Source organism: Eutrigla gurnardus (genome assembly GCF_963514095.1).
Source record: "Eutrigla gurnardus genome assembly, chromosome: 10".
Classification (NCBI taxonomy): Eukaryota; Metazoa; Chordata; class Actinopteri; order Perciformes; family Triglidae; genus Eutrigla; species Eutrigla gurnardus.
In genome coordinates, this window is record NC_139924.1 from 8,999,609 (window position 1) to 9,022,511 (window position 22,903).

Here is a 22,903-nt window from a genome sequence, read left to right on the forward strand (position 1 = left end):
ATCATTATTATGCTATTGTGGCTAGCTTACCTTAGGATCGAAGGAGGCCTTGTTCCTGTTGAGCAGCTCCTCAACACTCTTGCGAATCTCAGGGGTGATGTTCCGCGCCTCAAATGTAACTATATCCTCCCTCACACCACGCTTAGCCAGAAAGCTACAGGAAAAAAGGAAGAGAAATAGAGGACGTGATATGAGCAGGTGATAAATAGCGCAAATAAATGGTGTGTGTAAGAGTTTGATGTTACATGTCATGGCAATAAAGCAAAGTCAAGAAGTGATCATAGAGAGACAGATCATTAGAGAGGGAGACGGAATAAAGTGACTTCTTATGTTAATTCAAGCCTAAAATTATGAAACTCAAGGTTTTTTTCAGCTCTAATTAACCGCAAACAGCTGCAATTTATTCTCTTTGTTGCTAATGAAGAGTCGTCATCACCGCCCTCTCTCTCTCACACACACAAACCACACTCACACACACACACAAACCACACTCACTCGCCTTGTTACTTGCAGTGCTCAGAGTGGATTCTGCTCAACCAATTAACATGAGTCATTAGAAGGGCAGACGATCCCCTCTAAAGGTGCCCAGGGTCAGATGAGTTACTAGTACCAAAACCTACATTTAAATCAGCATTGAAACACACAGTCATGTTGCATTCATACATGGTTACATGAGATATAGACAGAAATATGTATTTTAACAAGAGCCTTTTTTTTCAACCATGTAAAAGTGGTGGGAAATATCTATTTTTACATGAAATATCAATAACTTTTACAGATACTAAGTTATCATATTTCTTCATATTGACCCCAGTATAATGATTTTCCTTCAGCCTTTTCTTCCTCTATCCCCATCCATCCCTTGCCAGCCCATCATCTCCTCACACTTCTTTTTGGTAACCCGAAAGGTGTTGAAGATCCTCATCAGTTTGATTACTCCCAACGGCGTAACTTTCTCTTCATCTATCAACTGTATCCATCCATCCCCCCCTTCTCTTACAAATGACTGCCATCCCTTCACCTTCTCACCTCTTCATGCTGACCCAGGAGGTGTCAAAGATGCCCATCAGTCTCAGTACCCCTTCCAGGATGTCTCTGATGACATCGGGGGGCATGCGGAGGGAGCGGATCTCAGACAGAGCTTCAGGCTTGATGTTTCCAACTGCCTGCTTTGTTTCCTCTACCAAAGGCTAGATGGCAGGAATGGTAAGAAGAGGGAGGGACACAGAGGTAAAGAAAGGATAAGTACAGTGGCAGTTGTATTCATGTGTATTTCTAGCATCGGACATACAATGCCATACTGGCTGCACAAGTCAAACTTACCTGCACTTCTTTTAGCTCATGATCTATTTTGGCTTTTCTCTCTTCAATCTTGGACACTTCTTGAGCCATCTTCCCTTTTATCTTTTCCATTTCTGTCTTCTGGTCACTGGCATTCTGGACAACCAAAAACATCATCTGAATACAGCCTTTAACTATCTCTTCAACGTGTTACTCACCAAGAACGCCTAGCACCTAGAGATTTAACAACGTACACCTATCTATTTAAATAATATAGTCACTTTTTCAGTACTTCTATAATGAGATGCATCAGACATAAAGCCCCAGTCTTCTTCCGAGTCTAAGACACACCATTGAGGATGAATGTTTTCACCTCTCTCACCTCTTTATCCATAGAATCAATCCATCTCATGAAGTCTCACCCTTATCCCAAGCTTATATCTTCATCGACTGTCTTCCTGTCTCTACAATTTTCCCTGTCAAGGCTTCACCCCTTCATTTCTACCACGTTTCCCCTAATCCCTCTCCAAATCTCACTTTCCTTCCTCCTTCACTGCTTCATGCTCTGAATGTGCCCAACTTCCCCAAGCCTCTACCGCTCTTCCATCAAATTGTTTCTATTCTTCATCCATTTGTCCTGGTCTTCCTCCCTTTTCCCCTCCCTGCTGTCTCCATCACTACAGGAGGCATAGCTGCTGCAGCCCAAAGGGACGAATCTAGTCGTTAATTATCACTCTGCTGACAGTTTATCCTTCTCTTGTTTCTTGCATCTTCTCTCTCCCTTCTTCATTCCATCTCACTCAAAAAGCCAATTCCCCACGGAGAGAGAGATAGGATATCATAACTAATGAACAGGCTTCAGCTCCCCCCACCCATACATCTGTCCAGATATCCATCCATCCTCCAGACAGAGCCAGCAGGAGAAAGTGGAAATGTGGATCTCAGACAGAAATCATTGGATGAGAAGTCACAAAACAAACAAATGCGCATAGAGACGCAAACTAAATAAATAGGCTTCACAGCAGGGGGAGACACATGGGAAATCCAGGAAAAATGTGCTTGTATAATACAATGCAGATGAGGAGAGGGTGAGTGAGAGTGAGGGGGGGAGGCAAAGATAAGAGAGGAGAGGAGAGGAGAGGAGAGGAGAGGAGAGGGGATGAGAGGAGAGGAGAGGAGAGGAGAGGAGAGGAGATGAGAGGAGAGGAGAGGAGAGGAGAGGGGATGAGAGGAGAGGGGAGGGGAGGGTAGGAGAGGAGAGGAGAGGAGAGGGGATGAGAGGAGAGGGCCACAGTGAGAGGATGGTTATAACCTGGAGGACACATGAAACTTTAAGTAAGAAGACTTTAAAGTTATACACTCACATACACAGTCACAAAACACACACACACACACCTGCATAGAGGTGGTAATTTCTTGCAGGGCAGAATCTGCCTCCTGTTGTTTAGTCTTCAACAGTGCACTTTGCTCTGCAGCGCGCCTTTTCAACTCATCCACCAATGCTTTAGCTTCGTTCAGCTTAGACACACCTGCCTGCAGACACAAGGCAAAAATGTGTGAGAGCCATTAATATCCATGTATGAGTTAAAAAAAAAGAAAGACATTTTTTTTATATCAAGTTTGATGTGCTCCTGATTTTAAGGGCAAGTGCCCAGAACACAACAACAACTTGTTTTGTCTTTCACTGCTGACTAAAGAAACTTCTGGGAAACAATCTAACAAATACTTAGCGTGAGTACTTTTCCATGTCTCTTGGTTCTTTGTGCATATGGAACTTGTACTATAGCTGAAATTGTACCTGCAGATGTTGTTTTCTCGTTGTGAGCTGACTCTGCTTCCGGCTGAATAATGCAGTGTAAACGTGCAAAAAGGCCATGTATTGGCTGGGTGTTGCACCATGTTCTCTGCATGATTCATGGACCATCAGGAATGAACGGCACAGGTCTCCTTGAGAAGATCCTGCTGGGAGCAGAGGATGAAGAAGCATGGGAGCACAAACCTGTTTGAATTTTGGAGGTCATTTATTTTTTAAGTTAATGTACAGGCATTTTGCCTGTATTCAGATAAGAAAGGGGGGAGAGAGAGGACGACACACCGAAAGGACTGCCGGTCGGATTCAAACCCGGGGCCGATGCAGTGAGGACTTAGCCCCGGTACATGGGGCGTCAACTCTACCGACTGAGCTATCCCTACGCCCCGAAACACTTCATAGATATATTTTAATGCTTCATCAGAAAAAGACTGCTTTATACACTGATTCTTTGTAAAAAAAAAAAAAAAAAATCCATCTCACAATAATTACTGAACTACGATTGTAATTATTATGAATGGAAGACTGAATTAAGTGTCTACAAACTACATCCATAGGGACGACAGGGATGAACAAAATAACACATCATCATCCATTATAAATAAACACTGCCATACAATTCAAAGTGGTCAATTCATCAAAATGGGTTATTTTCTTAATCATTACAAATCTTTGTAAATGTGCTTCTACCTGAGCTTTTCCCATTTGTGGCCTTTTCCCTTTCATTCTCCTCCCTTCCTCCTTCAGTCTTTGCCAGCAGCAGCTCAGGAATCTGAAAAGGAAAAGGATTACAAACAAGATGCAAAACTTAGATAGAAAATAATTGATCCGTTCATTACAACTTATCTCACCTGCATTTTAAAAATAATGTGTCAAGTTACTTTTTACCTTAGATATAAATGTACTTCTTGAGCCCTGTGGTGATGGAGCCAAAAATGAACATGAAGCCACCGGATGATTGTAAAGCACACGAGTATGTGTTGCTCTGCTACGGCAGAGTCACCGTTAGCTCGACAGAGAGTTAATCAAAGTTTCCACACTGAACACTTTTAGCCAGATTTATGATTTCAATTACTGGTCTGAACAATATTAGTAATTGCTGAAGAACAGTAATACTACTTTTGATCGGGTGACTGTACTTGTTCACCCTCCTCCTCCACTGACCTTCTTCATGCTGCTTTCAGACCATCCTTCCATCCACTGGACAGAACACTTGCGGTAGAAAGCTGGGTTGCTCTCACAGTTGATGGTGAAGTTAGAGTTGGAGCAGTCCATGAGCAGAACAATGTGGAGGTTCTGCTGGATTCCTTAGAGGAGGAGGAGATTACAGAATGTCATCACAGCACATACACAGCAAATGAGCAGAAAATGGCAACAGTAAGGGGAAATGTGAAGATGGGTACTAGTTTTAGTGTTGCTGATATTGTCCTTTCTAGCTTGTACCTCCCTGCCAGAGATGGTCTTTTGACAATAATAAAGCTACTGATTGTATTCTCTTGCAGTAACCTCAACCTCAGAGACAATGCACCAGTTCTACAGTAAACACATTACTACACAGCAGGGAAGCAGAGGAATAGTCCCATACAATCACAGAAGAGAAAAGATAAAACAATCAGTGGAAAAAGAGAACACGCATTGTAGACTTTTACAGTGAGAAGAGGACCAGGGTACAAACATATACCACATAGATGGGAACAGAACAAAACAATGAAAAACAGAGAGACCGAGGGACTGGGCTGGCAAAGAATATACAGGACTAACGGTGAGAAAAGTAGTTGTAGAGCGGTCCGGTGTATCCATCCTGGGAGGCGTTATCTTTGAGGGAGGAGAGAAGAGGCTCCAGTTCTTCTGGGGTGTGCAGACCCGGAACTTCACCTGAGACATAACACACAGAAAGACACACAGAAATGAAAGAAGACACTAAACAAGATTGTGGGGCCAGGAATTAGGAATTGGTGCGGCATCGTGTTTGCTATAATGCCCATGGGTTAGGCATTGGTCATATTCAAATGCAGACCATGCACTCTCCACAAGGGCTGCAATAGGAACGTGTCTGACACTTTAATTATTCGCTGCGCACACACAGCATCAAAACAGGAAAGTAAGTGAGTGCATTTCCCAAAATGATGAACATTTCCTTTTTTTCTCACATTAACCTAATCTAAAACCTACCCTTAACCCTTAAAAGGAGTCGTAACCCCTCAAGGTTGAAAAAGTTAAACATGTTCTCATAGAAATGGATTTAAGGGGAAACAAACACACAAATACAATACGCACCTGATGACAGTAGGCTGTTGACCATCTCTAAGAAAGATGGGTGGACAAATTGATAGTCTTCCAACAGTAGAACCACCTGTTGGCCTTCCAGACCTGCAAGCTGCATCACCTACACATACCGAATGCATACACATGCATTAAAGATTTGATAGAATTGTAAACACGACACACCACTGGTATATTGACCACAGTTCCTTCAGCCAATTATCTAAGCATTCATGTTTTAACTGCTACATACAGCTACCATTAGACAATCAATTTGTCATTTAAATCAGAAAAAACACACTTGTGAGGGCCAGTGCGACCAAATTATGTCTGAGCACAATCTGAAAAAATTGCTTGGCAAATCAGTTGAGCCAATAAAAATGAAAAATACAAATCAATCCTCTCTCACCATCTTGAGATCATTGCTGAAATGCTTAAGAGAGTAACCACGGGAGATTTTGGGCGTGAACAACGTGTATCCATGCATGTGTGACACCAGGCACGTGGCTGTGTGTCGACCCACTCCACTTCGGCCTGCCAGAAGAAGAGAACCGCCAGGTCGGCCCAGGACCCGATCCACCCTGGACACAAAGTCACACACTTCCCAGAACAGGAGAAGATCCAGCTCCCTGTTATCTCGGCTGTACAGCACTACTCCCTAGAGGAAGCAAAGGGAGAAACACACACACACACACACACACACACACACACACACACACACACACACGCACACACACACACACACGCACACACACACACACACACACACACACACACACACACACACACACACACACACACACAGGTGAGGAGCAGCACTGTGACAAACTCCAAAAAAAACAAAGAAACAACCACATGACAGAGGAAAAAAGTGTTCAGATCCTTAAATTACTAAAGTAGCTTGCAATACCACATTGACCTACTTCATTAAAAATGAAAGTTCTCATTATGCAGAATAGCATCTTTCAGAGTCGTTCTATTACTAAATATTGTATAATATTAATGATGCATTGATGGCATAACATGCAACAATTTCCTGACAAACAATACATAGACTGAAACAAAAATAATCCCGGTCAATAGTTATGACCCACGAGAAGTGTGTGGCGGCGTCTAATCTCACTGAACGGCTTTCCTGCTCTTCATCCATTCTCTTACATACCTAATAAAAAGGCCTAACCACATACACAACACACCAGAAAACAGTTCCTCACTGTGTACCTTCTGTATAACTTGTTTTAGGTCAGCAGAATCCAGACGTCCCAGTTGTTTACCATGAGGAGGTAAAGACTGGCCTGGAGCGATTACAGCCCCTTCAGAGGCTCCCCATGTTACATAGAAGCCATCTGCACACAGGCAATACTGAGGCGGTTAATAACACACAGGCAAAAGGATAATGAGCACTGTAAAGGAAATAATGAATAGCATTCAGCTGCATGTGAAAATGAGATCAAATATGTCCAAATGTTCATTGGCATTTTGATTTGTTTTCAAGTCCCACAGCTTACATACCAGCTGTTGTAGAGAGACAGGCAGGTGTTTGTTTGGCACTTTTGGCCATAATTTGGAAGAGGCATTTCTCGCTCATTATTACAAAGTACTAGCCTTTAGCTGATGATCTCTCACAGGTTAGATATAAATGCAGACTGCGTGTGTTTATATTCATCAGTCTAGGCAATGCCTAGAGGGGTGACAGGGACGTTCAAGGAAGAAAAAAAGGAACCAGTGCCAGGTGCCACATTCTGGGATATTCCTGCTTTGTGTCTCTTCCCCACTGAGCACTGCGGTTATAAGTATACTCCTCCAATTATATTGAGTTTGAACTTTTAGTGAGTGGGTTCTTGGGATGACACTGCAACTTGCAGTCTTTAGTCTTAACTGCCAGCCCTGTAAGCTTTCATTAGGCAGTTTCAAGGGCACTGGTTAAAGATTTATCATTGTATTTATTCAGCTGCCAGGACCTCTGTGAGTTGACCCAGCTTTCTTTGCATGTTTTATTTTGACTTGCTTTCAGTGTTAGTTTGCATGAAGGAAACGGGCTATGGCTTGCTCTTGCCAGCATTTGCTGCATATTTCTTGTGCCGATATGTGTGTGTGTGTGTGTGTGTGTGTGTGTGTGTGTGTGTGTGTGTGTGTGTGTGTGTGTGTGTGTGTGTGGGTGGATGGATGGATGGATGGATGGATGGATGGATAGATGGATAGATAGATAATATAAAGTGGTTTGGAGCAGTCAAACCAATTGAAAACAAGATAAACATTTTATTCAAGTCATGCTGGTTTAAATTAAGCAAACGGATCATTTGCTTAGAAACTGTCATAAATGTGGCGCATTCAAAGAACAGAGCCTATCAAAGCTTTCATTCAGACATGAGTGGCAGCCTGAAAATGTTGGCACGAAGTACTCAATCTGTAATGGATTTTTCCCTGCTTTGCCTCGATGTTGGCCGTTGAATTCGTTGGAGCTTGCAAACAGTTGTTTTGCATGTGTAGGTGTGATCTGAATGAAGGTTGTATGTCAGAGAGAATAGAGCTGTCGCATACCAGTCATGTTGTCTAAAGCGTCAGAGCCCCAGTCTCCCCGTATGATGGAGGAGAGGATGTTATCAAATGTGTGAAGGTCTTTGGAGGAAACTAGCCGATCTCTGAAGAGCCTCCTGGCCTCATATGCTACCACCTCCAACACGCTGTCTGTCACATTGGATTGAGCTAAAAAGGAATAGATGACACACAAACAAACACACACATATTTATTTGGATTATTTCCCAAGATGAGATATGCAAGTTAACACTGTTAAAATAGCCGGAGATCAATAGACAGAGGGACACAGGTTCAGCCTGCTTGCTTTTTGTGGTTGTAAATAGAATTTTGAGTCCTACTTTCATTTCCCCCTATTGTGGCAATCCGTGGGCAGAGGGGAAATGACAGGGAAGCAAAGGGACAGTCGAGAGAGAGAGAGAGAGAGAGAGAGAGAGAGAGAGAGAGAGAGAGAGAGAGAGAGAGAGAGAGAGAGAGAGAGAGAAACAGCTGTTCTAGTGACACAGACAGCTGTTTGTATCCCCCAGCTGATTTTAGAGAATCATTCATAAATTAAATTCTGTGATACTGGTCCATTCTTACGCAAGTACTGTTTAATAATAATAATCAGTCCTCTGATTAATTAATAATAGACCATTGAGGGTCACCGCTACATCCTTCAATTTGGTTATTAAAGAATAATGACCAACCAAGAGCAGCACAACATGCTTGGTCTTTCTCTGCACAAATTTACATTTAGTGAAATCTCCATCAACTTTAAATGATTTTAAACGGGACTCTTCAGCTGTTAAAGCTATGGTCTACATTCTGAAAAGCAGTGGAGCCTCTGAGACAAATTTGAAAAAAGCATCCCGCCCCCCCAACCAAGCCCCTCCCCTCAGTCTTCCACAATTCGACGAGGCCGGAGTGTTTTTTGCTGTATAAGGCTGCCTGCTGTGGCCAGAAGTGTTGGTAATATATCTATTGTGATCACATGCACACTCAAACGCCACATACAACAGTCACAGAATAAAGATAAAGAGAGGGCATTTTTACATACCATAATGAAGGTAAGCAGCAGGAGGGGGAAAACAAGAAGAAGCAAGTAGTAAGTTAAAAAAATGATGAGCATAGGAAAAGAGAAGTTTGTCCGCTGCCGTGTTTAATTAAAATAAATGATTGCGCTCACTATCACAGCAGGAACACATTGCAGAGGGAGAGAAAGAGTGACAGAGGGAGAGATGAAAGGACAGCAAAGGAAGAGGGTGATAAAAGAACGGGAAAGAAACGAGCGACAGAGGAAGCAAGGAGAAAGAGGGGAGAGGAGAGATGGAATGAAGAAAAAGGTGAGAGTTGAAGGCAGTAGTTCTGAGCTAAAAGAATACTGACAAGAAATTAAGCCATCTGGTGCCATCCTTCTGATTCTGGCATCAAAACTGACAGTTATGAATCTTTTAAGTTACTCAGTGGCAGCAAAAGTATTCTACATAAGGAATTTGTACATTCTAACTTTCTAATTTTGTTTGAAAACAGCAGAGGCTGTGGAAATGTGAGTGAAAGCCCATCTGGTCATGGATCTTATTAGACAAGTGAAAAAAAATAGAGAGTTTGAGTCCCAAAGGAGGTCCTTATTGGTTCCCTAACTTAGAGAAGGTTTGAGTGTCCCTAGTTATTATATCAATCTTATTCCAGGGCTCAAACATCAAAAATGCTCAAACACACACACATAAGTACATGTATGTGCGCATTCTTGCAGATGTGTTTGTTTACCTGCAGTGAGGTCATATCGCAGCAGGCTAAGGACCCATTCTGTGAGGATACAGGGGGTAAATAGGTAGTGGCTGTGGTCATCCACTGTGAACTTGGCTTTGACCTGAAAATAAAGATACATGAGGAGAATGATGATACATACATACATATGTAGCTATACGACAATCACATGGGTATATTAAAAGTCTTTGAGAATGAGTTTTCATTTTTTAATTGCAAGATACTCCTGAGAGACAAAACTATTTAAATTATTTAAATGTCACATTGTTCATTGCATGACATTTGTGACATGTACTCAGTGTGAGGCACAGTAATAGCATGAAGTTAAATATCGGAGCATTGCAATATGCTTTCAATATTTCAGGCAAGAAAAGTAAAAAGTTGTACGTGAATGAATACCCGTCAGAGTCAATACCTGTTCATAGAGCTGCACAAGAGAGCCAGCCAGCTGGTGTGTTTTCCCTGTGCTGGCCCACGACGCCTGGCTGCCCAGGCTATGCTGGAGAACTGGCTGCAGGTATGCAGAGTAGATGGTCTGCAGCTGCTCCCTGTCTGGATAGCTAAAGGCAGAGGCAAAGAGGCAGACAAACAGATGGATGTAGGAAAGTAAAAAAGGATGGGGGGGATCAGGTTCAGGGTTAGAGGGAGACCAACAAATACATGCAAATACATGTGTTATTGTAAGGCTGTTTGGCATTTTGTAAAGAAACATTTCCATCATACTTACTCTATAGTGCAGATGCGAACTATAGATGAGAAGCGGGAGGTGAGTGAATGGCTGCCTACAGCACCCCCTGTTGACATGGAGGCCACCACCTGGATGTTCTCAAGACTCACCCACTCCAGATTTTCATCGTAGAATCCCTTATATGTCAAAATCTGGAGGAAAGATGGAGAGAGAAAGAGATGAGAGAGATAAAGATAGTAGAGTCACTAGGTGTTTCACTTATCTGTACGTTGTTCATGTGTCCTCTCTACCTGTTGCAGGAAGGCAGTGAGGTTGCTGGTCCCCCATTTGTCAGGTCTGGGCAGGTTGATGTCTTTTAGATAGAGCACCAGGTTCTCACAATCTTTAGGTCTGAAGACTCGACCAGTGTTGGAGCTGAGCAACAGGCAGGTCTGACTGAGCTTCTGTAGGACATGGCGAGATGAGGTCTGGGCACTGCAGTGAACCACGGCGACTTGGGTGGACCGGAGCCGAGAGAAGGCGTAGCGCAGGAGCATGCTAGACAAAAAACAATGAAAAGTTTAAAAAGGTCACGAAACACACAGGTACTTATTTTATTTATAAGGTGTGACATTTAGGATGTTGCCAGGACCACAGGAAAAACGTGAAGAAGAAACACTATGCTGTATTTAACAAAAAGGGCCATTTGTAAACTGCAGAACAATGTTTGTCAGAATAGACCCAAAGGCAAAGAGAGACATTTTTTTAGGGCACATACAGAGAGAGAAAATAATTGGAAAATAAATGATGTGCATGCATATGCATGCTCTGTCAAGTTTATGTGTGTAAATTAATTAGATGCTGTTTTATCAGAAGAGTAAGCTGAAAAACTGAGTGACCTTTTAGACTAGACCAAGTGTGGCAAGACAAGAGAACGAGACAAGGAGACATTGACTGAGACTCAACTGGAGTGTAAAAGACAAACTGAGTGACCCTTGTTCTTCAAACCCCCTAGGGAGAGAAGCAATTTCTTTTGAGGCAACCACTCACTGTGTACACATGCACCAGCACCAGCACATACAGCACACACTCGTGGATCTGGTTCTTATTCTGACTCGTCAGTGCCCTCACGCGAAAGGTCAAGTTGTGAATAAAAGAACGTTTGATAGCAGTGTTGAGTTGACTTTGCGCTTGGAACGTTTTGAGTGTCCACATTTGAGTGCCTCTTCCTCGTAAATCCATATTGCAAACTTTTCCTGACCGTGACCACACTAACCCTTTTTCTACGACCAGACCAACATGTGGTTTGCCTGGAAAAGTGTCTGTTTGAACTTGTTACACAGAGTGCCATTTCACACATAACATGAAACAATCATGAGATAATGTAACAGTTACTCAGCAAACACGACGGTGTGACGGGTTGAATACTTTTTTAATTCATGTTTTCAAAAAGGCTGTATTTTTATGTTTTGATCGAGTTTGTGTTCAATTTTGTCATTTTTATATATAAATATATATTGTATTTGCTCTGTCCCACATATTGAGCATATCCTTCCTCTGTATGATGACTGTGTGCAAATGTTTGTGCTCTGTGTGCATGCATCTCTGCATGTGTGTAATTACCCCTTTCCACAGCCCTCTGGCCCTACCACCATGAACGGCTGCCTGTGCTGAGCCGTGAGCCACGGGGAGAAGCACTGCAGACCCCTCTGCATGTCTGGAGTCTCAATAACAGGTAGTGCGTGCGTATGAGAGAGCTGTTCCAGTAAGAGACCCTCGGGACGATGGAATGTGTAGGCTGCTAGATGGCCGCTTTCAGAGTCATAGTAGGTGTCTAGTGGTTTTTTGTTGTCTGGTGGGCTTTCCCTGGCCCAGCTCAGCAACTGCAGAAGTAGAAAGAAATAAGGAAACACACAATCAAAGCCGATTCTGATTCAGACCAGGACTGACATTTTCTCAGTAGTGGCATTACTGAAGTTCCCCACCTGGTGCATACCCTGTATTAGCACTTAAATCATTACTCATCCCTCTATTTTTTCATCAGTTACAGCTGAGAAAAGTTACTATGAGAAAGTCTTTCAGATTGAGACATGTATAACATTTCAATACTAAAACTAAACTCTTCTTATTGTAACCTGCTGCCCATGCAAAAAGCACAGCCTCACCTCTTTGGCAAACTCCTGTCTTGTTTTGAGGTTGAGGTTGCCTCCCAAACCTCTCAGAAGTGCAACAATGAACTGACCTCTCTCTGTCACAGCATTGAGGTGTGACAGACCATTGAACACTGTACCCACCAGACTAGTCTCCACGACAAAGTCATTCTGATGGAAGGAAGAAAGAAGAGAAAGTATATATACATTTGAATTCATTATTAAAAAATAGACTTGTTTTTTGTGAATTCATTACACTTAATCAGCAATTTAATTAATGATAACGAACACTGGTCAAAATAAGTGGAAGTCATTTATTTAAAAATGCCTTTTCTGCATGCAAAATAATGTCCGCACTGTTTCAGCATCCAGGCAAAGATCTGGAGTTCAAAAAGTGTGTTTGAAATTCAGTATAAAGACACAGTTTGACTGTTTTGGAGCCTGTGTGTTGACGTTGGATCAGGCAATGGTTACCTGTTTGAGAACCCAATCCAGGGCTCGTTGGAAGTAGTCTCCCAGCCAGTTTTCTAGGTTAGTGCGACAACCCTCTGGCTGAGCCTTCAACCACGACTTCACCAGGGCACCCACATCAATGTCCTCATCGCTACAGTATTGAGTGGAAAAGTTGAGAGTTAAAAACAGTGAGACAAGATAGTTGAAAGATGGAATCTGGTTCACTTCAACCCCCGTCTGCAAAGGCCGACTGACCTGAGGAAGATCATTCCCATGCGGGATATGGTGGCTGGTGAGGCACAGCTAAGGTCGTGAGTCTCGAAGAGGAAGTTAACAAGGGGTCCGAACTGGATGCGTTCTCCACTCGGCATGGTTAACAGCCGGTTGTCATCAAGCACAGAGTTCAAACTCTCAATCCACTCTGGATCGATGTCACCGTCACACACAATCCATGAGCTAACCCCTAGAAAATGCAAAAGCACATATACAAAAAAACTCAACATACAGTGCAGCTGAACAAATGTAGACCATTTTAGGCTAACTGTATCCAGTCCTTGTAAAGTTAACTGGTTGACTTTAACTACTTAATGTAGACTTCATTCCAGTTGTCAAAGACCATTTGAGTGGCGTCTCCTTCTTACCCTGTGGTTCTCTGACCACATTCCTGGCACTGTGTGTGAGGACACCATCAGCCCATTCTCTGGTGTCCATGTCTATATGTCCCAGCAACTGTTGTCTTGGCATGGCCTTAGGATTCATCGTGTACTGCTTCACCTACAAAAACACAACATTAGTTAAAGATGGCACACAACTATAAACTCTGGAATAAGTTATTTTCATGCTCAATTATATTGAATCTAAAGCCTTACAAAATGTAAATGTACAACATTTTACATATATATACATATATTTGTTTTACTAATTTCATATTAAATCAGGTGTTATGTACAGTATGTGTCAGCGGATGAATATCTGGGTGGGCGGTTTGTCTCTGACTCACCACTTTTCCTGTCTTGCTGAGTGCAGCCCGGAGCATCCTCCAGAGTGTAGACTTTCCTGCTCCGCTTGGCCCTACGACGACTACGCCCATGCGTTGTCTCAGCTGTTCATTCAGCTCCAACGCCTTCTTCAGCTACGCAGAGATGGGAAAAAAAAAATCAGCAATGAATCTATGATTTTCCAATTATCCTCCGAAACATTTCTGTGTCTCAGTGTTATGTTAATGCTTTTTTTTTTGCAGAAAAGAGTGATCCCAAATGCAGGCTGAATACCAGTTCACATCATTTATCATGACGATAATATGTGTATATTTGGCTAATACATAGATATCTTCATACACACGCACCTGGCTGGGTATTAGTTCAAGTCGTGCCTCCTTGTAGACTTGCTCCAGTGCTTGCATTAGAATCTGGTCCTCCACGTCAGTGAAATTAACCCCAGAGAAGACATCTCTGACCAGGGCATCGAACCGGGAGCTATCAGCAAACGTCAGCTTGGACATAGTGTTCAGTCTCAGTGCCTGTACTACCAGACTGCTCTCCTGAACTGCACGTAGATGAAAAAGATTCATTTATGTTTCATTCGTATCCGAAACACGGTAGGTTTTTGAAGACTACATGCAAAAAGGAAGGAGAGAAATAATACAGGCTTGAGGGAGGAAAAACACAAGGTTATGACTAATAACGTGCCCGGTCATTATTATTTTGCTGTTTCACATGCCCCTTGTTATGAGAGTGCTAATTACCAAACCCTATGAGGATTTGAGAGTTCGTCAATACTTGTGTTCTCTTCTCCAAAGATGCTGGCCTTCCCTGCAGGCACAATTTGAGTGTTGATGTGTTTTGTTTTTTTACAGCAGACAGGAACACATGGCCAGACTACACAGAGACAAACACAAGAGAACCTTGGGGACTCATCGACAGATAGGAGGTGCATATGTGTGTGTGTGTGTGTGTGTGTGTGTGTGTGTGTGTGTGTGTGTGTGTGTGTGTGTACGACTGAAGGTGTGTAGGTGTAACAAAAGTATTCAAAAGAGAGAGAATGGGTTCATGAAAAGGCAGAGGAAAATGAAGTGGGAGATGGGGGGACGTATTGAAAAGCAGACACGTGAAGTGGAGATGGGGGTGAGAAACAGAGGGCAGCGAGTGAGAACGAGTGGGAGGTGAACAGTATTGACAACCAGGTATCAGAGAGAGAGTGCTAACAAGAGGTCAGAAGGAGGTCTAAGGAGGCGAGGAAAGAAGTAGTGAAGGCAAACAATGAGAGGAACGGGGACAAAAACAAAGACAAGCGAAAAGCCCAAGGGAGGAAAAGTTTGAAGGGTGCATTTGGACTAAATGTCAGTTGATGGCGTTTTCTGCACTGAATTTAGAGGGCGAGGACAACAGCAGGCGGGCAGAGAACGTGCCGGCCAATAGAGGCGTTTTTCATTTTCAAGTACCGTCGTGCATAGTGCTTCTCAAACTGCATATCCACAAGTAGAGACAGCAGATTATCAAAATATTTCCCAGTGTGACCCCGTTGTGATAAGCATCTCCAAACCAGCCAAATATTTACTATCACCTTATCCTCGAATCCATTTAGACGGCCAACAGCTTTCTAGCTTACTATCAGTGCAATAGTACTTCTCACATTATAGACATATAGACACTTAACCAAATGACCAAAAAGTATTCTTTTAGATTAGTGACATTCTATGAATAAAAATAATAATTTCATGGAGCATATTACTTAAACCAATACACTTCAGGGATACTATACGCTATGTAAATGTACTGTAGCACAGTCAGTTTGACTGAAAATGTTAATCTAAGATAAATGCAGTTATGTTGAAATAGTTCAATTAGGTTTTGGCTGTCTGCAGCGTGCTATGTTACTTGACAGTATAGTAATGATTATTCTGCCATTTAATTCTGATCAGTTGAGCAGTCGATTACAAGAAAGAAGAATCAGGTGTCTGACAATCACATTAGTTCAATGCCATGACTGATTCTATTATTTGATTGGCTTTAGTCATCACTGGGGGGTTAGCACATCACGGTGACCGATATCTGATGTTTACCATAAATTATGGCACAAGTATTACAGTGAGATAAGACAAAATGACAATATCATATGCATTAGCCTTCCCAAGCTTAGACTCAGAGATCGTTTGATTTGAACCATCGCTGCATGAACAATGGCTGTTCTTTGTGACTTTATAACTATATTATTTTTTCCAACAGTTGAAACCATATCACAGCAAAGTTCTATATCTCTATTTCAAATAACAGTGAGAATCTAAATATTCTTTGTCCAGTGCCTTGCAAAAGTATTTACGCCCCTTGGCATTTTCCCCATCCTGTTGATTTACAGAAATTAAAATTGATTTTTATTTGAAATTTATGTAATGGACCTACACAAAAGAAAAAAAATAAGAAAACACATTTGGAGCCTCTCACATGCCTTTTAGTGAACTCCAAAAGTGTTTTCTTTTCTTTTTTCTTTGAGCAACAGTGTTTTTCTGGCCATTCTTCCATAAAGCCCAGCTCTCTGGAGTGTATGGCTTAAAGTGGTTCTATGGACGGATACTTTAATCTCCACTGTGAAGCTCTCCAGCTCCTTCAGGGGTATACTGGGTCACTAATTAATGTCCTCCTATTTGTCCTCTTTTGGCAGGTTTGTTATGATGCAATATTGTGTCCACTTTTTAATAAAAGATTCAATGGCGCTCTGTTAGATCATATGACACTTACTTTACACAGGCAAACTTAATTTAATTAATTATGTTTCACTTCACCAACGTTCATTTTTTTTATGTGGGTCCATTACATATAATCTAAATAAAAATCAATTTAAGATGTGTACCTCTTTCACCTAACTTAAACAAAACAGCCATAGGGGGTCTTACTCTTGTCCTTGTCGTGACTCCTCCTCTGTTGCTGCAGGAGACTGCCACAGGCCTTCAGCACCGTCTTCAGAGCCCGCAAACCCCAGTCATAGTGCTGCTGGGGAGTCAACAGCTCCCTGCACACACACATAAAGACACATTTTCACACACTCTGAATTGACTGGAGTAGTGTTTGTAGTGCTAAGGGAAGGGAGGCAGAGGATAATTTATCCACAAAATCAATATAGTGCATAGACTGTCATGGCAGAGTAAGGCATTTTGAATGCGCCCACAGCATGATGTGGTTGGGAACACAAAAAACACAATTTAGAAGCTCACACAGCCATAAAGACCAGATCGCTGACACAGGTCACATACAGATTGTATAATTAGTATGCTTATGGACAATATTCCTATCCACCCATCATCATCCCAAACCAAAAAGAAAAAGACTTAACCAAACAAAGCGTACCTGGCCAGGTTGAAGATTGCAACCAGTTTGCGTCCCAGCATTTCTCCGTTTTTGAAGCCCTCGGAGTAGAGGATGACCTCAGCAATGAGCTCATTGTCTGGCCGGCTCATGGCCACAGGCCTGAACAGCTGCTTTAGGTTGTCTGGAAGCTTCTGCCTGCCTCCATAGCCTTTTCCTGCCGGGTTTAATGTGATGAACACTCCGGAGTTAGGGTCCAAGTTCACCTGAAGATACAGAATAGAAAAGAAGAAGGAAAAGATATTCTCATTAATAATATGTTTTATATTACAGTAGCATTAATACTGTTTCCTTGATTGCTTTATGCTTAATGTCTCGACTAACTCTTCCACCATAGATAAATTAATAACATAATAAAATAGATTTTGACAGACTAATTTGACAGAAATGCAAGGGAAAATAGCACTTTGTGTGTTTAAGTAGGTGTGCATCAGTACTTGGCAACATGAATGTATTTGTCTGCATTTTTTTGCTTATTTTCTGACCTCCTTCCCCAGCAGTTCACATGAGTTCTTGTGATGTTTAAGGGAGTCTTGAATGGCCTGAATCTGCATGGAAACTGCAGACAGCACTGCTTCCTCCAAGCGGTTAAACTCGTCAAAGCAGCCCCATGCTCCACACTTTACCAAGCCCACAAAGATACGCCCCATCGACTTCACATCGATACCCTGAAAAACGAAAGGATGCAAACCAGTTTTGGTTGTGGTCTGTGCTTTTGGTTTTGCGATTTTGTGTTGCTATGAGCATCTTTATACCTCATCACAGTTGAACACCAGCACTTGCCGTCCGAAAAGCCCCCCTAGGGCTTTGACCGACTCAGTCTTGCCTGTGCCAGCAGGCCCATAAGGGTTCCCCCCAAGTCCCATCTGCATGGCCTGGGTCAGAGTCAGGTAACACTTATCAGTCAGTGGAGTGTGCACCAGCTTAGCTGCATTCCCCTAGGAGACGGGAAAGGTAGGGTGGAAAAGAAAGTGAGCGATAAAGAGGGACAGAATGTGACAGAAACACAGTGAGATAGCCAGACACAAGACATGGCAGGTGAGGGCAAAACGGGGTGGAGATAAAGGCAAAGAGATGGTGGATTAAGAGAGGAAGAAATACAAAAAATAAAAATTAAGAACGGGTAGGAAAATGTAAATGAGCCTGAGTCTAGCTTGTGTTATTTTAGGGGAACTGCAGGAAATAAAGCAAGGTATCTCATTTCTGCATTAACAGTGCCCCCTAAAGGTAAAAAATAACTACTTCTGGAACATATTGCTGGAATATGTTTTGTGAGACCATGAATGATTGACACGAGTTTCTCCTAATACTCAACTTCTAAATGCCAACACACCTGGTATTCATATGTATAGCTGAATTGTGCATCAACCATACGTATGAGGCAGCATTTGTCGGTTCCCATGTAGAAGCGAAGCTGCTTCTTCCAGGCCCAGGCATCAGGGCTGATCACTCCTGTCTTGTTAAGTTCCTTCACCACACTGATGTTGTGAATAATATCCAGGATCAAGGCCTTCAGCTTCAGCTGCAGAACACTGGATTCTGTAGGGGACGCATGAATATTGGTTAAAAAGATAATGCAAAGAACTAACTTGATTATAGATTTGTGTCATTCTTGTACATTTTTCAAACTTATTTAGTAGTTAAATAAAATGATAAGAGACGAGATAAATGAGATACACCAAATATTATACACTGTGATGCATACATCTATCCCTGTTGGTTCAAACTTTAAACTCTGTAATTTAATTTTCTCTACCTCCATTTCTGTGATGAATTACATTAAATCTGTACGATTCTTAATAACATTTACTTTGAAAACCTTAATTAATTACCTGTGAATAATACATTAAGCTTATTATTTGGCAGAATAATAATAGAAGAAACAAACAATGCCAAGCGAACACCATCTTGTCGTGTCTCTGTGCCAAGGGGGAGATCACTCCCACTCCTCACCTGGGTTTATGGCCCAGTAATGTAAACTGGCTAATTAGATTATCTTTCTTGCCATTACTTTAGCTCCTTTAATCAGTACCCCCACTCCGAAGCCTCTTCAATCTACCTGGTTGTTTTAAGGGAGCCAGGAATTTAATGAGATCTTATCATGGAAATGGGTTCCATTTCAAGCATGTGTTGATGGCAGAATTTGGAATCCAAGACAGTCCCGAAATGAACCATATTATCTGCAAATAAACCTCTGTCTTACAATTACGTCAAAAATGTGTTTAAAATAAAAATCTAAGCAAATGGTGAGGAAAATTGGCTCCAGTAGCACTTGGTGCGAGTGAAAGGCGCACTGTTTTCATAGATACATTTTCATGACACAGAAATTTGGAATTTGGCAGCAATGTACCGTGAAATGATGCCACAACCAGGGTTATGGAAGAGCTTTTCATCTCACGCATGAATAAGAAACGTTGATTTAAATTTTAAAGTCCTTTTTACAAATTCAAGTTCTGTGAAAAGACCTCAGCTGTCATGTTTTATGTAGCTATATATTCAGCCCCCAGACATTAAATTAGCCTGCCAGTGAGTGCATCTGCAGCTTGAAAGGGTACTGCCCTTCTGTAGGCTCTTGTGTCCGACTGGCTATCAAGAGATTCACACAAGAGCACATCATTCAGCATTAATCTCTCAGGCCTAAGTCAGATAGTGGGACAAAATGTGTTCATAGCGGAGGATATTTGGGAAGGTTAATTACATCAGGAATGTGATCAGCAACCACGAAAAAGTGAAAGAAATTAGGTTAAAGAGCAGGACATCCTGAGCATCTGGGCATGCTGTCAATATGTCTAAACATTTAATGACCTCTTGACATAAAACAGAGCTAATAGCAATCAGAATCCGGGCTTACAACATTTCCTTTATACCATCCCTGTAAAACATTTAGCTTTTTTTGTATTAAACACGCATGAAATGTGTCCAGGGCCAATGTTTAAAAATACATTAATGACTTTGGCCATGAGAGGTCAGAATGACTTAAAAACAAGCTGTAGGAGCAGCAGGAGCAGCAGTATTGTGCTTTGGCATGGTTCAGATTTTTGTTTCTTTGAGATCCTTGTTTGTTTTTTTTTATGGGTCTGGTAGTGATGTTTTTGTGGCTATATGTCTGTTTGGTTTAGTTTTCCATTGGTTTAGGTTAGAGGGAAGAGCCCAGATCCTACGACTGATTCTGGGTTGGGGTGGGTGTCTCCCTTCTTTTTGTTTATTTTGGCTCGCCCATCATTCTTCTGCTGGTAGGTTTTTGGTTGAGTTGCCGTGTTTGAACGTTATTTATTTTGCTTAAGCAATTGTTTTGAAATAAAAGGCTGCTAACATGGACACAAAAAGACAGAACTACCTGCGTTAGCGTGATCGTCAGAGCTGGTGTCCACCGTAGTGTAGTGCTCTAATTTGGCATTGAGCTCCAGCTCCAGCTGCTGCAAAGTTTGCTCTTTCAAAGCTCTTTCCACATCTTCAGTAAACTGTATTTGCTCAGCCAGACACAGAATCTAAACCAAAATGAAGAAAGTTCAGTTACATCAGAGTAAGATGTTTTTTTTCACACAACCTGGTTCACAAATTAGTGACAAACGCAGGTATTTATACGTGTGTGTGTTTGTGTACCTGTGATGGGTAACGTGAGGGGTCAACCTCCCCTTTGGTCCCTGCTGACAAACATTCATAGAGCAGGTGCTTCAGGGTCTCCTTCATTTCCAGGGACAGCTCACTGAGCCACACCTAGAAACATGCTCAATTGAATCACACTGTAACAGATACTGAAGGCTACATGCAATGTACAGTGTCCAGCCAATAATACTCTAATGCAGAACATACAGTATTAACATGCATACAAAACCCTGTACCTCCACAAGGCTGGAGATGCGGATGAGGTTTCTGAGTGCCACAATTTCTCCTTCCAAAGAACACATGGCGACAATGTGCTGGCACTGCTCATCAAACACAACACTGTGGATGCCTGCACGGATAGTATGCACACACAGATTACCTTCACTGTCCGACTTAATATGCTATGACACAAAGCGATACAAGAATGAGGGGAGAGCAGCGCAAAAGAGAAAGACATGAAAGGAGCAGAGTATAAGAAAACAGAAGAGAACAAAAGTTTTCCGACCTGCAAAGAGTTTCTTGAGATGTGACTGGATGACAGTGGGGTTGGTTGCCTGACCGAGAATCTCTAACAGGTCATCATCTCCAATGAAATAGAAGCGTGGGAAGGCAGACCGTTTCTCCTGCAAAACACACACACAAATAAAAACAAAACGTGATGTTTACAACTCAATGTTATACTGTACTGTACTGGACTGTAAATAGACTTTTCATACATAAAAGCATGTGTGTGTGTGTGTGTGTGTGTGTGTGTGTGTGTGTGTGTGTGTGTGTGTGTGTGTGTGTGTGTACCTCCAGGAACTCATTGAGTGACTTCTGGCAGCGCTGCAGCTGATCCAATATGGTGACCAGGGAGTTTCTGATGCCGGCCCTTGAGCTCAGAGAAACAACTCTGTTGTCTCTCTGGATGTCTGACATTATAGACCTGTTACAAGAAAGAATGACGTTATTAAAAGTATTGTGTTACTGAATGTGCATAAAACACATTCCACCTGTAATACAAATTATATTTGTCCATGTATCCCAGAGAAAAAGGAACACCATCCTACTCTGCCAAAAAAACGTTATGCGTAACAATATAGGAACGGCTGTGGATGTGCAATTAAACAAAGAAGCCTGAATGTGAGGGTGTTTACATCCACATACGATCGATAGTGCCTTACTTCAGACTGGACATTTCTGGGAGCGGGTGATAGCCTGGCTCAAATTTAACTGACTTATATATCTTTATAGCTGACAACCAATTTACAATATAGCTTTCGATAAAGTTACACACATATGCACAAACACAAGCACAAACACAAGCACACACACACACACACACACACACACACACACACACACACACACACACACACACACACACACACACACACACACGCACACACACACACACACACACAGTACCTGAAGTCTTCATCAACACGTTTGAAGCGGGCCTCCTCCCGAGGCAAGGCTCCTCGTCCAAAGATGGGCTCCAGATAAACCCAACGCCTCTGGATGGCATTCAGACTCAGCAGGTACTCGTCTAAGTCTGATAGACGAACCTCCCACAGACTGACCTGGACATAAAGAAACATGTAACCTCAGTTAGTGCTGCTTCATTAAGGATCTGTAAACCTTGATACAAGGATGAACAACAAATAACAAGAAACATGCAACGATACACGACAACAATTCATTTCTTGTATCTTTAATATACAGAAAGTTTGGGGGGATTTATTTTTCCCAATACTAAAAACGAAGTTCATGACTGTGTATTCATAGATTCTTTGACCTGACCTTGTCTTGGAAGCTGCGGTAGTAGGGAGAGTCTTTCAGAGACTGCAGCAGACAGCGGTTATCTCCCACCTGGATGGGCACAGAGTGGTGATAAAGCCAATGTTTGCTAATCCTTAACATTTCATTTAATGGTGCCGGGAGATATGCCTGCATTTTCTTGAAGGCATTTTCGTGCCTTTCAAGTCTATCTACCAATTGGCCACTTTAATTGACCAGTGCGCGTGTGTGTGTGTGTGTGTGTGTGTGTGT

The 22,903-nt window shown here is 42.1% G+C and overlaps 1 protein-coding gene across 5 annotated transcripts in view; it reads right to left on the bottom strand.

The window, feature by feature from the left end:
- Positions 1-22,903, bottom strand: part of dync2h1 (dynein cytoplasmic 2 heavy chain 1) — a 97,281-nt gene that overhangs the window by 61,082 nt on the left and 13,296 nt on the right. For 3 of the 5 annotated variants that reach the window (XM_084019149.1, XM_084019146.1, XM_084019147.1), the window contains exons 29-63: positions 22,650-22,723; positions 22,280-22,429; positions 21,665-21,797; positions 21,378-21,495; positions 21,109-21,221; positions 20,870-20,983; positions 20,604-20,754; positions 18,600-18,805; positions 18,022-18,204; positions 17,752-17,934; positions 17,249-17,472; positions 16,798-16,913; positions 14,254-14,453; positions 13,909-14,040; positions 13,550-13,682; positions 13,164-13,371; positions 12,930-13,059; positions 12,471-12,626; positions 11,929-12,188; positions 10,617-10,863; positions 10,366-10,517; positions 10,054-10,198; positions 9,639-9,741; positions 7,895-8,059; positions 6,575-6,699; positions 5,763-6,011; positions 5,369-5,477; positions 4,853-4,966; positions 4,256-4,398; positions 3,782-3,863; positions 3,080-3,243; positions 2,677-2,814; positions 1,324-1,437; positions 1,030-1,190; positions 31-154 (exon numbers count right to left, since the gene is read on the bottom strand). In XM_084019149.1, the coding sequence (XP_083875275.1) occupies positions 31-154; positions 1,030-1,190; positions 1,324-1,437; positions 2,677-2,814; positions 3,080-3,243; positions 3,782-3,863; positions 4,256-4,398; positions 4,853-4,966; positions 5,369-5,477; positions 5,763-6,011; positions 6,575-6,699; positions 7,895-8,059; positions 9,639-9,741; positions 10,054-10,198; positions 10,366-10,517; positions 10,617-10,863; positions 11,929-12,188; positions 12,471-12,626; positions 12,930-13,059; positions 13,164-13,371; positions 13,550-13,682; positions 13,909-14,040; positions 14,254-14,453; positions 16,798-16,913; positions 17,249-17,472; positions 17,752-17,934; positions 18,022-18,204; positions 18,600-18,805; positions 20,604-20,754; positions 20,870-20,983; positions 21,109-21,221; positions 21,378-21,495; positions 21,665-21,797; positions 22,280-22,429; positions 22,650-22,723 (5,319 nt within the window). The remainder of the gene's footprint in view (positions 1-30; positions 155-1,029; positions 1,191-1,323; positions 1,438-2,676; positions 2,815-3,079; positions 3,244-3,781; positions 3,864-4,255; positions 4,399-4,852; positions 4,967-5,368; positions 5,478-5,762; positions 6,012-6,574; positions 6,700-7,894; positions 8,060-9,638; positions 9,742-10,053; positions 10,199-10,365; positions 10,518-10,616; positions 10,864-11,928; positions 12,189-12,470; positions 12,627-12,929; positions 13,060-13,163; positions 13,372-13,549; positions 13,683-13,908; positions 14,041-14,253; positions 14,454-16,797; positions 16,914-17,248; positions 17,473-17,751; positions 17,935-18,021; positions 18,205-18,599; positions 18,806-20,603; positions 20,755-20,869; positions 20,984-21,108; positions 21,222-21,377; positions 21,496-21,664; positions 21,798-22,279; positions 22,430-22,649; positions 22,724-22,903) is intronic. The other 2 variants (XM_084019150.1, XM_084019148.1) reach the window with 1 other exon arrangement.